Raw genomic sequence first — 16,143 nt, 5'->3', positions numbered from 1 at the left:
AATCTCACTACCACAGACTGGTCTTGAATCCTGAGATTCCTCTTGTCTTGGTCATGTTGCTTTTCTGGGTACTTGTTATTGATCTCAGTTCCCACTCAGTCTGGTTTTAACTGTTCCTTTTTGGCTTGAGATAGGCCCAGGGTGAGTCTCTGGCATGGCCATGTTGAGACAGCAGGTTAGCAGATTGTATTTGGAGTTAAGCCACTATCTTGTCATTACAGTCAATGCACTGCTTAGTTCTTGGTTTTGTCTTTTAAAAATAGTTGAATTGTTAACCCTGTGCATAGATAGAGCTTCGCTTTGAAACCTTGGTGTGTGCCCCAGTCAGGTGCCTTCTGTCTCCTGAGTAATCACCCTTTGCATTTCTTTATCATTTATAGTGTGACCTTAAATTTTATAGTTTTTAAATTGAGAACTCTTCAGATGCTTTGCTGTGTCTACTAGGCTGGTCTTCAATTCTTGAGCTCAAATGATCCTTCAGTCTGCCCCTGGAGTGCTGGGATTACAAAATGCCAACATATAGTTTATAGTTTTGTTTGCTTATTTTAAAACTCGATGCCCCCCCCCCCCCCCCCCAGTTTGCCCCTTGAAACATTCTACCTTAAGAACTATGGAATTTGCAGAGAGTGCATTTTACTGATAGCATTCTGGTCCGGTATAGTACCTTCCTCCCTCCTCTTTCTGCTCTGATTGGTAGCTGCATCCAGAGACTGAATCTGACTCACATTTGATCCTGTTGACAAGACTGTAGGTGTTGTGTCCTTGGAGCAGGAGACACATGTCCAGCTCCTGTTCCTTATTGATAGTAGTGGATGCTAATGCTTAGTGAGAACTTATTCTCACTGGGTTGGCACAATGGAGCTAGATAGTCTATAGTTATGTTAATTTTGTGATGCTTAATTTTAACGACAGTTTACTTTTCCTCTATTATCTGTTTACCTAACAGTGTAGTTCAAATAGGCAGGATAACTGCTTAGTTATTTCCTTTCATTTGCCCATTTTTAATTTATTTTATTTATATGAGTGCACTGTCACTGTCTTCAGACACACCAGAAGAGGGCATCAGATCCCATTACAGATGGTTGTGAGCCACCATGTCATTGCTGGGAATTGAACGCAGGACCTCTGAAAGAGCAGACAGTGCTCTTAATCAGTGAGCCATCTCTCCAGCCCCACTTGCCCAAATTTTTAAGATAATGACTTCAGTCCATAATCATTTATATATCCAAAATAATTTTGTGCACCATATTTATAACAGTGATGGATTATTTCAGTCATCACTTGATGAGTTCTAGAACCACCAGGAAGATGGATCTCTGGGGATTGCCTCTCAGGGATTATTCTGATTAGGTTAATTGAGATAGGAGGACTTACCCACTGTGGGTGGCACCATTCCCTAGGGTGGGATCCTGAACTGTAAATATAAGTTAAGAAAGGGAGCCGAAATAGACCCTTTATCCCTTAAGGTGCTTTTGTTTCAGAGTGTTTTATTAAAGCAACTGGAAAAGAAACTAAGACAAATACTACCAAGCCTTAAGAAAAGAAAGGAAAATTTCACATATGCTAACATGTATGGATTTTGAGGGTGTTATGCTAAGTAAAATAAGATAGTTACCAAACACAAATATCCTTGTGAGTCCTATTAGATAGAAGAGTCACTAATTCATGCAAACTGGAAGTAAAATGGTTTCCAGACTGAGCATGGGGATATAAGTTGTTATTTGGTGGGTATGGAGTTGTTTGGGTTTAGAAAGGTAATTTCTGGAGACAGATGGTGGTCACAGTAGCACAGCAGGGTGAATGCCCTCAGTGCTGCAGACCTGAACCCCGAAAATGGTGAAAACCGTAGATACCAGGTTGATATGTTTTGTCACCATATACAAAAACACACATTGGATTTTCCACAATTCTACAGGATTAGCTGGATTTTCTGCTAATAGTTACATGACTGAAGTCAAGACTGGGGTGGGCTTTATCTAGAGGCTCCAAGAAAGAACCCTTTTCAGGTTTAGTTGCCTGTAGTTAAAAATCTGAGGGGGTCTCCTTGTGACTGTCACTGTGGCCCTTACTCGCCAGGTCTCCTCCTTGTAGGAGCCAACAATAAACATTGACCTCCACTATTGTGAATCCCTCTGATCTCCCATTCTAACAGCTGCAGAAAATACCGTTTGAAAAAGGCTCATGCAATTAGGTCAAGTTAGGTGATCTTTTTGCTTTTATTAATCAAGGCACTGAGGTGTCTCATTACATCCTGTCTGCATCCATAGCCCCAGGAGAAGAGATTATCTAAGAACAAGTGTCATTCTTAGAATCCTGCCGGTTGCCTATCAGAGAAAGGCCCACAGAAACCTTGCATTTGAATCTCATTTTACCCTTTGATTGACTGAGAGAGGGAAGCTGTAAGCTTGAGTTTGAGTTTTAAGTGAGGATTATAATGTTCTTTTAGCAGAATTCTGCGAGCATTAGGTACTTGGCATATCATGAAGGGGTAATGAAAATGTATTTATGATAAAGCTGGGGTGCAGTTCAGTTGGTAGCACTTCTTAGCATGTACATGGGTTCGATCCTCAGAGCTACCTAAAGCCTGCCAGATTAGAGGCTGGTGCGTGCCATGTTCACGGTCATCTCCTGTGACTTTAAGGCCTGTTCTAGGGGTCCTGTCGCTGGGATGAAACACCATGACCAGAAAGCACGCTGAGGAGGAAAGAGTTTATTTGACTTCCGCTCTCACATTGCTGTTCATCACTGAAGGAAGCCAGGCAGGAGCTCAAGCAGGACAGGAACTGATGCAGAGGGCATGGAGGCTGCTGCTTGCTGGCTTTCTCCCCATGGCTTGCTCAGCCTGCTTTCTTAGAGAACAGGGCCACCAGCCCAGGGCTGGCCCCACCACAGTGGGCTACCTCCTCTCCCATCAGTCACTAGTTAAGAAAATGTCCTACAGCCAGATGTCATGGAGGCATTTTCTCCAAGGTTTCCTTTTCTCAGATAAGTGTTATTTGTGTCAAGTCGACATAAATCTAGCCAGTACAAGATAATGTCCCTAAAAGAAAGGAAAAAAGAAAAAATGATTGTCCTTTGGGCTTCCTTACGTGAGAAACATCTGGGCAGTTTGTTTAAAAATATTGATTTCCAGGAGCCCTTTCTACACACCTTCTATTTCAGTAAGATTCTAGGATCTCTAGTTTTGAACAGATCCTCTGGTTGATTATATTATGCAGACACATTAGGATCACTTTGGTAAGACTCCAAGGTTCTATACAGGATCTCAGGGAGCCCACATGTCACTGCCTGGGACACTTGGCAGATCTGTGGACACCTTGTAAGGTGTCAGGCTTAGCAATTTTTTCCCTGGAGTTAGGGATGGGCTCAGTGTTTGGCGATGCTCTGAAAGCACCATTACCAAGCCACTTCTCCATGCACTCAGAGACTAAGTTAACTTTTAGTAACTTATCAAGGTCACACAGATTCATTAGTGAATCTGTCAGCAAAATCGTGTCACTAGATGGCGCACTTGCCCTGAAGAAGTGGTGATGGTTGTTACTTGGATCTTCCACTTCAACCCCCCCCCCCCAGCCCCCGTGGTTTTTAGGTTTTGGCTTTTTGAGACAGGGTTACTCTGTGTAGCCCTGACTGTCCTGAAACTCTCTGTGCACCAGGATAGCTTCGGACCCACAGAGATCTGCCTGCCTCTGCCTCCTAAATACTGGGATTAAAGGTGTGCACCACCACCACCCAGCTCCATGTTTTATCTGAAAGCACAGTATTAACATTTTTAGGAAATATCTGCAAAGTGGGTAAGTAACAGCATTAAAGAGGGTGAGACCAGAGCATAGCGTCTGTGGAATGAAGGTTAACTAGCCCTATGAAATGAGCCAACTCTTTCCATTCATTTCTGAGCTTTTCTGTTTTTAAATTTTTATTTATATGGGTACACTGTAACTATCTTCAGACTCACCAGAAGAGGGCATCGGATCCCATCACAGATGGTTGAGAGCCACCATGTGGTTGGTGGGAATTGAACTCAGAACCTCTCGAAAAGCAGTAAGTGCTCTTAACCGCTGAGCCATCTCTCCAGCCTTTCTGAGCTCTTGAAAAAAAAAAAAAAGAAAGAAAGAAAGAAAGAAAAAAAAAACCTAAACAAGACAAGATATCAAACTATTCACTCACAGAATTGTCAGCATCAAGTTTGTTAATATGTTTGAAAGGTAGTAGAGATTGAACCTACTGCTTTAGAAATTCTAGACGGGTCCACCTCTGACGGGTATTCCCACACCACTGAGCAGTAGTCCCAGCTCCTTTTAGTGTTTTGAGACCAGGGTTTACTGATGCCTTGAACCTCTGGCTCTCTGCCTCAGCTGAGATCATAGGCCTGGACTGCCAGGTCTGCCTATGATAAACGTTATTGTTGCAGATGAGTCTATGGTTCTGAAGAGGCTTAGGGATCACCAGAGAGAGATGAATTATAAGTAATTTGTACTTAATAGTGAAGCAGCATACAAGTTCTTTCTTTTTTGTATGTATATGTGATTTGCACATGTGTTCTCGTGTGTGCCTCACTCAGGTGAGCTCTGAGCTTGCCATGTTAGACAGTTTGCTCCAGGGCTCTTTCGTCTCTGCCTTCAGCTGCTGGCTTTATAGGTGGAGGAACATTCATGTGGATTCAGGGATCCAAGAGAGGTGCCTGCACTTACTGCTGCTTCAGTGCTATGCCCTGCAGGTCCCAGAATATCAGATGAAGAAACAGCAAAAGACAAAAGGCTTAGTAAGAAAATTTGTGTTTGGGTGTGTTTCTGTAAACTACACAAGTGGTCCTGGCCCGTGGTTATATGAGGACGAGGAACAAAGAAAAAAGATGAGATGGGAGAGAGTGGGAGAATGAAAGTTAACTTTCATAACACAACTATGTGCATACAATCCACAAGGACCTACAGATGCATTGGAGGGATGGCTCAATGGGTAATGATGCTTGCTGCCAACTCAGGTGACCTGAATTCACTTGCCAGGATCTACACAGTGGAAGAAGAGGACCAACTCCACAGGTTGTCCTCTAACCTCCGCATGTGTGCCATGACATATGTACAGCCCTCCCCTGCCAATAAGTAAAAGAATGTGAAAAATTACAAAAACTTTATTTGTATAACTAGCCTTGAGCAAAAATTTTGGATGTTGAGGTTACTGGAGAGAGATCAGTGGTTAAGGGTACATACATACTGCTCTTTCTGAGGACTGGAGTTCAATTCCTAGCACTCATTTCAAGTGACCCACAACTGCCCATAACTCCAGCTCCAGGGTATCTAATATCTTCTGGCATCTGTGGGCACCTTGACATATATAGCATACATGCACAGATGTACACATACAGGTAAATATAAATACATGTAAATAAATAAATCTAGGGAGGCAGAGCCAAGTGCATCTCTGAATTTGAGGCTAGCCTGATCTACTAAGGGAGTTCTAGATCATACACACACACACACACACACACACACACACACACAGTAAGACCTTGTCTCAAAAACAACAGCAAATTGAATATGAGAACAATGTGCAAAAACTAGTAACATTCCTTAATAATTCCTATCATCAATCAGGAAAAGAGTTAAAGAACTATATTTTCAATAATAGGTGGGCATATTTAAAGAACATGTGTACACAATAAAGTTCCACTGTTTCTGTAGCCAGGGACAGTGTTTGCTTAGTATAAAGTGGGAATACCTGTGCTGTGTGTGCTTAACACCAGCCGTGTTCCTTTTAGGAGAGGCATAAGCAATTAATGCTCTGGAGTGGCCATCATTCCTTTATTGCCTTTGGAATTAGTTTACCAACCTTCTTTTCTCTTTTTTTGCAAACAAAACAAAATACAACAAAACACAAAACAACACACTGCAAAATGGCTAAAATCTTGTTTTGTTTTGCTTTATTTTTTTCCTCAAATCATGAAAGCAAAACTGATTCTGTCTTAGGTTTTTGCATTTTTATTCATGTTTAAAGCATTTCTGTGTGTATAGAAAGAAAAGAAAACCAAGAAATCCATCTACTTGGAGGAGACTCTGAAGCTGTAGCTACTGTCTGCAGCCTGAAGAGCTATGTACTGACTGAACAGGAGAAACTGACCATTCAAAAACCTCAGAGAAGGCCAGCAGTGGTAGTGCTCAGGAGGCAGAGGCAAGCGGGTCTGAGTTTGAGGCCAGCCTGGTCTATAGAGTGAGTTCTAGGACAGACAGGGCTACAGAGAGATACTGTCTTGAAAAACAAAAGAAAACAAACCTAAGACACAACAAAGAAGAAAACCTCAGAGAAAAGTCATGAGAGGGCATGGAAGATAAATGTATATGTTGGTGTCGTGAGCCTTAAAAGTATCACAATAAAAAGGTTGATATTTTGGTGGGTTAGCACAACAGTTTTCTTGATAATAGAACACCATTCCATATGTGAGTTGCCACTGCACCTCCAAAAGCAGGACAAACCCAGGTAGGGGAGAAGATAGCAGACAGAGGGAGCAACTGGAGATACGAGTTTGTGGGAAGGAACTTGCAACAATGGGTAGAACTCAAGCAGTTCAGGTACAGAAGTTACTGAGAGGGAAGTTAGCGCCTTGTGGCTAAGCTGTGGTGAGCGTGGCCATCTTGGAAACCTGGTCAGTCATGACAGTGAAAGTGGAAGTTCTTCATCATTGTGCCTGGACAGCTAATCTAGGACTGTTCTGGGCAAACCAGGGCATAAAGTCACCTCAGGTGGAGAAGAGCTGGCGATATGGCTGGCTGCATTCAAGGAACGGAAGGATGAGATGAATTACAGGCAAGGGGTTTAGATGACCGGATAATCTCGCTGGAAGAGAATTAGAGGAATAGGCTAAGGGGAAGAGAAGCGGGAAGGTGATGGGGAATGGGTAAGTGCAGGGAGAATAGTTAACAGGATGGTTGAAAGCCTCTGCCCAGAAAACCGTAAGTATTGTTGTAGTGAAGCTGTCAATCAGTGGACTTCTCAGTCATGTGCTGCTGAGTGCACTCACTCATGCATGGAACTTGCTAGTCCACTTGACACTTTTAAAGGGTTTTCTCAGCCAGTTACATAGACCTCTGAAGATAGGCTCCATGTTTTCACTTACCCTCTTGTGCATGGCCAGCTGTGAGTATGGTGGTGGTGTGATTTAGAACATAAGGCCAAGAAACGAGGGAGGACCTGTTTTCCCTAATACTGAAATGTAAAGGCTTCTAGAGGCTTCTAGAAGACAGTGTAGGAAAATATTCCCTTGGCCTTAGGACTGAGAAACACTTCTTGAAGGACACAGAAAGCACAACTCTAAACTATAAATTCAATACATTGTAGGGAAGGAATTACTGTTCCTTAGAAGATGCAAACTGCAGGGGACAGATACTATAAACAATCGAAAGAAAACTGCAAATAGAAAAGGATGGTTTGTTTCTTGCTTATTGGCAACACTGAAGTGTTGCACAGTGGATATTCAGATAGTGACAAACATGAAAAGATACCTCATCAGTTGCCAGGGAAATGGAAGTGAAAACCGCTGTCAGATTTCAGTGGTCACTGAGTGACTTAAAATGTGTTGGTGAAGTGGGTGTGTAACCAGCACAGCCGCTCTTGGAACCCTTGACAGTCTGCAGAGCAACCTGTGGGAACCTCTGATGTAGTAAGTCCACCTAAGGTTTGAGTCTACTAAGCATAAGGAAAGAGCAACCATGCTCAAAACAGCACGGTCTAGGGTCAAACTGTAGCAGTATAAATATCTGTCCACAGTGAACTTGAAACAGTTTGAATAGCCAGAAAGAAGCATAACTATAAAAACAAACCAAAGCCCTCAACAAACTGCTACCTGTAACATAGGTGAGTTCCACAGAGATTTTGTGTAAATGCAGATTAAAGAGAGTCATGAGTCCATTTGTATAAAACTCAAGACAGAAGGACTTAATGTTGAAGAACGGTGTTTATCTCACCATGTAGAATGGCGATCTGTTTACAGCACCTGTCATCCATATTACTATGTCTGCCACTCCAGGGAAGCTCGGGTTGATTGGTCAGTCTGCTCCTTCACCGGTTCCCTTCCCAAGCTGAGCCCTGGATGATCTTGTCTGGTAGAGGAGGACTGTCCTTTGGTCAGGGATCATGAATGACTGCCCTCCCTTTCTATAGCTTCTAGATAAGGTTCTTTAGGATAGAGGTAGAGAAATGATTAGGAAGAGTCACACCGAGGAGTTGCTCTTCACTGACCTTGTACATAGGATTCGTGCACATTACATTTCAAAATACTTTTCCAAGTGAGTATGTGTAAAGTGCTGAGCACAATGCCCCACTCATTGTAGATTTTAAGTGGACAGCAGCAGCTGGCCTTCTTCTCAGTGGCCAGACAGCGTTGTCTGTATTTGTGCCTGACCTATTGAGCCTCTGAATAACAACTGTGTTTTCCTCTGACGCTGGAGACCGGACCCAGAGCCTTATCGGTGCTGAGCATTGCTTTGCCAAAGAGCTATTGGCTCCAGTAATTTCTACATTTTGCTTAAGTTTAATTATAATTAAATTTAAATGGTCACATAGAACTGAACAGCTGCATTGAACAATGTAGAGCATGGGAAATTAAGTTTTTTTTTTTTTTTTTTTAAACAAATCAAATGGAGAGGTTGGAATGTCAGATGCATGTCCTTATGTATACTGAAGGACACTCCAGCTGTGGCAAGTCCTGCTTGGAGCAGGAGACAGCTGGCTGGGTTCCAATACCTTCAAGGAAGAGCAGTAGACCCCAGAGGGATGCTTTCTTCCATATTAGATTAGCAAAGGTTCTTGGGGTGAGACCTCGCTGAAGTGCAGCTGAGGCACAAAGGCCGCTGAGGAGGCCCAGGTGACGGCTGTACATGCTGCTGGATTCTGTCCGAAGGCTACTGAAGAGTGGCCATGGGGTGCAGTGAGACGGAGGTGCTGGGATGGAAAGGGCAGTTCTTACAGAGCTGCTCTCAGGACAGGAAGGAGCTAGTGGGAGATGAATGGGGTGGGCTTTGTTTAGAAAATGATGGAAACCCGGGCTGGAAAAATAATTTGAAAAAGGGAGACTCTGGCTAATTTTTCGTATTTGTTTTTTTGGTGTGTAGAAGTGTTGAGACAGGGTACATATAGGGTCTCTCTTATAGGGGAGGGGGTGAGTACATACAGGGTCTCTCTGTCAGGGAGGGTGTGTGTGGCGGGATTGTGACAGTAGGAGGTTCGCTGAACCAATTTGAGCAGTCTTGAATGGCATTAAGAAGTAATGTTGACTTTATTAATTTATAGGAAGCCAAGGAAGGTTTTTAAAAGATCTGTCTCCTAGAGATTGTGCTTTAGAAAATACTTCTCTGGCAATAACAAAGACTGGTTTATAAGGTGACCAGACTGAAGACAGATTGCATTAGTGAGCAAGAAATTGGTGTAGGATTCCATTATGCTGGTAGCTGTGGGGATGGTGAACTTAGGATACCAGCTCTGGGCAGGAGACAGCTTGGTGGAAGTTTGCCTAGCAGGTGTGAGGCCCTAGCTTCAATCCCCAGCACCACAGGAGAAAAAAGCAAAGGTCATAGTTCCTAATGAGCATATATATGTAGAGTACAGTGAGGGACAAGGGGCATCTGTGTAGTCCTTGGGATGCCTGTCTTGGGTGATTAGATGATGGACAAAATTGGATTAAGAAACACAAAAGAGGGGCTGAAGAAATGGCTCAGTGGTTAAGATTACTGGCTGCTCTTCCAGAGGAAGATTCCAGCACCCATAAAGCAGCTCACAACTGTCTGTAACTCCAGTTATGAGGGATCTGACAAGCTCACACAGGCAAAACACCCAGTGCATCTTGAAAGAAGAAGGAAGGAAGGAAGGAGGGAAGAAGGAACATGCACTTAGAAGTGGGTTGATATATTACAGCTTGGTTGAGTTGTAATTCACATACTGGGCCTGGGGATGTAGTTCAGTAGGGTGCCTGTCTAGTAGCTGTGAAGGCCTGGACTGGATCTTCAGCATTATATAAAACCGGGAATGATGATGCATATTATTAATCCCAGCACGTGGGCTGAGAGATGGCTCAGTGGTTAAGAGCACTCACTGGCTGCTCTTCCAGAGGTCCTGAGTTTAATTCCCAGCAACCACATGGTGGCTCACAGCCATCTGTAACGGGATCTGATGCCTTCTTCTGGTGTGTCTGAAGACAGCTACAGTGTACTTATACGATAAATAATCTTAAAAATCCCACACTCAAGAGGTGGAGACATGAAGTTCAGAAGTTCAATGTCATCCTTGACTACATAGAATTAGGTCAACTTGAGCTATACGAGAACCTGTATTAAAAGAAAAAAAAAAGTTCACATACTGTACAGTATATTGATTTAAGATATGTAGTTAATGTTTTTGGTATATTTGCAATGCAGCCAGCACAATAGTGTGGTCAATTTTAGATTTTTTAATCACTCAGAAGAAATAAACGGCAGCCAGGTATAGCGGTATGTACCTGTGATTCCATTGGAAGACTGAGACACAAGAATTATTTGAACCCAGGAGTTTGAGGCCTTCTGGGCAAGACAGTAACACCTTGTCTCCAAAACAGCCTCGCTGTCCCTACTTGTTAGCATCCAGTCCCTATTCACCCTGCCCTCAAGGGACTGCTAACCTTCTTTCCATCCGTGTTTGTCCATGTGGTTATTTCCTTAGCGACAAGCTTCTTTGATACTGTTTCCAAGGTTCCTGCAGGTAGAGAGTCCTCTTGGTAGTACGCTGTGCTCTTCTCTGTCTGCTCTTCTGGAGCAGAAGGCCTTAAGGGCAGGGACCACTGTCCCAGAGCTACATGTAGCAGCACTTTTGTCCTTGGTCATTGAGTATTTGGACCCAGGGAAAGTTTGATTTATCAGAATTTCATGAGTTAGCCCAGCTCACCACAAAGTGAAGTTAGCCATAATGACTGCTTTGGTAGTGGTGGTGAGGTTGGGAGTCATCCATGCCCACTGTGCTGGACTAGGAGGTGCCATGCAAGTGACAGCCAGTCCTGGTCCAGCTGTGAACTTCCTGTTGGGACTAGACTAAGTCTGTAGACATTTCCTTATCAAGAACGGGGATGAAATTTTTTATTCATTCTGAAACTAAAGAATAAGTCAGGTATATAGGACTTCGATCAAGGTGAGGTTTCTCTGTGTGGTCTCTGGGAATAAATAAATACATCTCTGGTTCTATTAGTATTTTTAGGATGAGAGTAGTTACCCTACACACCACTTGTTTCATGTGATAGGTTTTTGTTTTGTTTTGTTTTTTTCTCCAGTGTTTTGACTTTTCCTTCCAAGGTCTTTTAATAGCAGACTGTGTGAGAGTAATGTGCTCCTGAGGTGTGGTGTGTTCTCTCGAGCCTCTGGGATATGTCAGATAGGGATTCCTTGAGAACACTGCCTAGTAGACTTTGATTTTGTGTAGCTTTCCCTCCGCCCTATTAATTCCTGTGTCTGAATAAAAAAAAAAAAGTTGCAAGTTTCTGAAACAGCCAACCAGGCCTCCCTGCTCTTTTGCTGCAGTCTGAGAGCTATATTTACTGTTAGAAACCATGCACCACATAAACTCGAGTGAGAAAACAGTCCCGAGTTCCAAAACCTCACAGTTTTAGTGGGAGGAGGCAGCCATGGGCGCCAACAGAAACAGAGAGAACTGTGGCACCTGCAGCAGCCTGAGGCTAGGGAGCATCTGGTCAGCTGGTGTTTCTGCACTAACAAGGGCAGTGCTGAGGCAGCCCGCTGCAGAGCACCTGCCGGCTTCGCACTGCACAACAACCTGGGGCGGTGTAGGGTTCTGACTCCTGTTTTCGAGAGCAATTTAAAAGCTCAGAAGAGCTCTGTGGCTGGCTGTTAAACAGATTACAGATTCAGTTCTGTTTGTTCCTCCCACTGCATCCAAGTCCCTTATGCAAGGCATGGAAAGTCTGCGTGCGGGGTGCGGCTAGGGTGCCCCGCCAGCCCTTCTCCTGTAAGCAAAACAAGCTTCTCGGATTTCTCCGCTCCCTCTAGCCTGCCTCCAGTGTCCTCAGCGCGTCGGGCATTCCAGGGCTGTAGCAGTAGTGCATGTTGCTGATGTCATTGTTTGCCTTATTGGGATTTTGCTCTTTGTCTCGCAGGGAGCTGTGATTGGTATAGACGACGAGGACGACAGCACCTTCACAATCACTGTTGATCAGAAAACCTTCCACTTCCAGGGTGAGCTGAGAGGAGAGGCTCTGTCCTCTGCATCCCACCTGCTCCCCTTCTCTCGCGGGTTGCTTGCTGAGTGACTTGAATGCTTTTGCAACTGATCCTGCATGAATGAGTGCACGGGAACCTTCTGGATGAAGTGGTGCTGCAGGTTAGGCAGGGATTTGTGTCTGCAGTGGATGCACATTAATTTGAAGCGACTGTGGATCTGGCCGCGGTGGAGATTAAAAATCAGTGAAAAGCGAGAGTATGGGCTGCTGCTGCTGCTGCTGGCTTGTGCTTACAGAAGGTTGCCGACGTTCTTTATCGAGGAGTGTGGTTCTGCTTCTGCATGAGGAGGCTAAGGACTGACTGTGAAGGCTGCAGTGTTTGTCCGTGTGAAGCTCAAAATGTAAATTCATCTGAAGCTAGAGGCAACCTTTGCCTGAGAGGTTTTGCTCTGCTTCAAGAACTCCAAGTTTGCATTCATTCCATCTGCATTTCTGTGTCTTGTCTGCCAGCCATCATTGCTCTGCTCTTATCCTTTCTGTAGTTAATAACTCCAATGCCATCTGCCACTGCTATGTTTCGGCATTGCATGCTATGGCTCACCGGTAGAAGGGGTAAGGTACTGTATGTATGCAAGCTCTCGTTTCAGCTCGCCTTGAAAGCTCTAAACCAGCAAATAAAAGCTGGTTTTAGTATTCGACTCCTAGGACCTGGTAGGAGTGCCTGTTAGTTTTGGTACTGGTTTTCTCTTTTTTTCCTGTATAAAATAATGTCTGTTTTAGGTTTAAAGCAACCCAGGAAACTTAGAAATGAGACTATTTGGAGATGTTAGTACTTTCTCTGAACCTGTATGTGTGATCACTGTTATGCTTGCCAGATGGATCAAGGTGAATGATTACCAAGTACAGTTACAGCTTAAAAATGTTTTGGTTATGAGGTCTGCTGGAGGCCATATGTGCTGTGTGAAGGTGCTTAGGTCACTGCTGTCCTACTCTAGGACAGTGTATGGCCGTTGTTTCTCTTCATTGTCTTGTTAAGAGACAAATAGGCATGAAAGATGCTGCCTGCGAACAATGAAGACAGGGGTACTCAGCAGTGACATTTCTAATGTCGTGTTTGCAGACATTATTTATTTACAGTTTCTTAAATAATGCTACTCCCCTGGAAATTTCCACTTGATTAACTTCATAAAACATTTTAATCATGTTATAAAACAGCTCTGATTTTCAGGTTAAATACGCAGTGCTGCTCATGAGCCAAAGCAGGTAACTGGGACTCACTGGAAAGCAGCTGAATTCTTCACTGCAGTTGTAGTCGGAGCTGCTGGATGCTGGGCTGTTGCAGGGGGGCCCCTCTGGCCCGGGGAAGCTTTGTTTGCTTGGTGGAAGGACAGGCTTGGATCTTGGAGCAAAGGCACCTTACCTTAAATTATTTATGTTAGACTGACCTCTTTAGCATTTTTGTAGTTATGTGGCTTGCTGATAAAACAAGACATTATTTAACTGATGAAAATAAACAGGAATTTTTCAAAATGAACTCTTAAGTTTCCAGAATGTTAGATTGTTTGTTTTCTACTATAGCATTGGGGTATTAGCAGTGTGGGTGATTAGGAAATTTACTTCAGACTTAAGAGATACTTGCTTAGAAGATCTACACATTTTATACAAACACATTCAGTGTTTGGTTGACCTTACATTTTATAATATTCTTTTAAAAATTTTTTTTCAATTGCTGACAAGAACTGAAAGCAAACCTAGGTTCAGACATATTACCATAATATGTTTGAGTGTTTTCTTTTTCCTGTGCGGAGATAGAACCCAGGGTCTCCATAGTGACTTTCTGGCCTGCCTGGGCTACAGAGTGAGATCCTATTCCCAAAAAGAAAAATAAAAAAGAAATAAAAATAAAGAGTTTTATTGCTATGAAAGCCCATTAGGAAATTTTAATCAGAGAATAACGTGAGATTCCAGTCTTACGGGGCTGCTCTGGCCACTGTCTTGAGAACAAGGTGTGGAGGGGCACAGGCCTAGAAAACCATTTAGGAGGTTGGTGTAGACAAGAAATGGGAGAAAAATATGAGAGTACCCATGCTGCACCAGTGGGGGTAGGGAGGGAGCAAACAGTGGTCAGATTAATCAGCTTTAGTAGATATAATTAACATGAAATAAAGTGCATGGGGGGGGGCTGATGAGAGGGCTCAGTGAGTGGAAGTTCCTGCTGCAGAAGTGTGATGAGTTTGATCCCTGGTGCCCAACTCCGTAAAGGTCTTCTGGTCTCCTCACACGCACTGTGGCATCATGGACTTCCTCGGTCACATGTGCATGCATGTTTCACATACCCTGAGACACATGATGGTAATAATAATGATAACAATAGTAGTAGTAGCAATATAGGTGGAAAATTTTCAAACGACCTTCAGATTAAAATGTTTAAAAATGTATCTTATATAATTCAGTTTTGGTCAGCCTACTTAGATGTAGTTGCCACCTCAATCAACACGGAACATTTCTGCCACTCCACAACATTGTTTCCTTTTCAGATAGCCCCCTCCTAAGCCCTGGGCCAGGCGATCACTGATCTGCCTTCTGTCAGTAGAGGTGAGAATGCCCATTAGGGTTCACACAAATGGGCCATGTCATGTATGTCCTTGTCTTTATTTTAGCTCAGAACAGTGCTTTAAAGCCCATCCATATCACTGCATAACTTACTTTTCTGTTGGTATGTCATACTCTGTTACAGTTATTTTGAACGTTGAATTGTAGCACATAGCAAAGGCAAGTTCAGGATGATGCAAGAATTTTGATTGGGGTTAGAAAATGGAGTTGCCATTAACGGAAGTGGATGGTTCTAAGAAGAAGAGTTTGGAGGAAAGGAGAACTTACTGGAGATGTTTAATTCATAGTTTGTATCTGGCATTCAGGGAGAATTTCAAGTTAGAAAAATAAATATGGGAACTCACTGGCACAGAGACAGTGTTTATGTACTCGAGAATGTGGGAATAAGACTAAAAAGAAAAAAGTCTAAGCACTGAGCTGTAGGCCCTTGAACATGTACTTTAGAGGCTTCAAGATGAGGCCGAATCAGCAAAAGAGACTGGTGACCAAAGGGGACAGTGCTTCTAGGAGGGAGAAGAATCAGAGCTTGCCAGATGCTGCTGATAGACAGGGAAGTAAGTACTAAGAAATGACATAATGAAGTGAATCATGAGGAGGCCTTGAAAGCCTTGAGAAGAGCAGTTATAAATCAGGACAGAGTGCTTCAAAGTCTACTCTACAGATAGCAGGAGCAGAAGAGGGGATTGCAGACCTCGGGAGTTTGGGAAGATTTTAATTATGTGTAAGGACAAGAGGAGCAGTAGTAGTATGTTTCTGTGTTGACAGCAGTCCACATAGATCCGATGGAGAGGAAGAACATGGAGAGGAAGAACCAATAATGCTAGAAGAGGGGCGGCGGTGGGAATGTGGAGTGTGTTGGGGAGGGTGGTAGTTGGATCAGTTCTGGAGAAGGCAAGAGCCAATGGCACCTGAAACAATGGGACCTACAGCACGGCTGCAGGCATTGCTTTGTGCAGGAGGACAGACAGTTGTGGCCGGCTATGGGCCCTCAACAGACCAAAGTAATGGTGATAGGGGAAGCAAAGAGAACAGGTTGGGCGTGTAGTGGGAATGGTGAGTGGTTGGAGGAGAATTTAGTAGCAAGGGTATTCTTGGCTTGGTTTATGATTGAACGGTGTCACATCTCAAACAGTTCAGAACAGGAGTCTGAATGATGATGATGATGATGATGATGATGATGATGATGATGATGATGATGATGATGATGGGAGCTGAATCTGAGCTCAAGTGCAAGTGAAGAGAGAGCACACGGTTTTTGGTTGAACTGGAAGTCTAAAGTCTGCATGACCAGGTAGGGTTAAAGCTAGACAAAGACTAGCAGTTTCGGGTCTGTATGTCTGATGATC

The 16,143-nt window shown here is 43.5% G+C and overlaps 1 protein-coding gene across 6 annotated transcripts in view; it reads left to right on the top strand.

The window, feature by feature from the left end:
* OSBPL9 (oxysterol binding protein like 9) overlaps positions 1-16,143 on the top strand; it is a gene marked incomplete at its 5' end in the record, with an annotated part of 126,082 nt that overhangs the window by 22,956 nt on the left and 86,983 nt on the right. For all 6 annotated transcript variants that reach the window (XM_080921597.1, XM_080921601.1, XM_080921600.1 and 3 more), the window contains one exon: positions 12,122-12,200. In XM_080921597.1, coding sequence (XP_080777723.1) covers positions 12,122-12,200 — 79 coding nt within the window. The remainder of the gene's footprint in view (positions 1-12,121; positions 12,201-16,143) is intronic.

This window comes from Micromys minutus (genome assembly GCF_963924665.1).
Source record: "Micromys minutus genome assembly, chromosome: 9".
Taxonomy (NCBI): Eukaryota; Metazoa; Chordata; class Mammalia; order Rodentia; family Muridae; genus Micromys; species Micromys minutus.
Note: the sequence above shows the minus strand (reverse complement) of the source record. Positions and strands in the feature narration are given on the sequence as shown.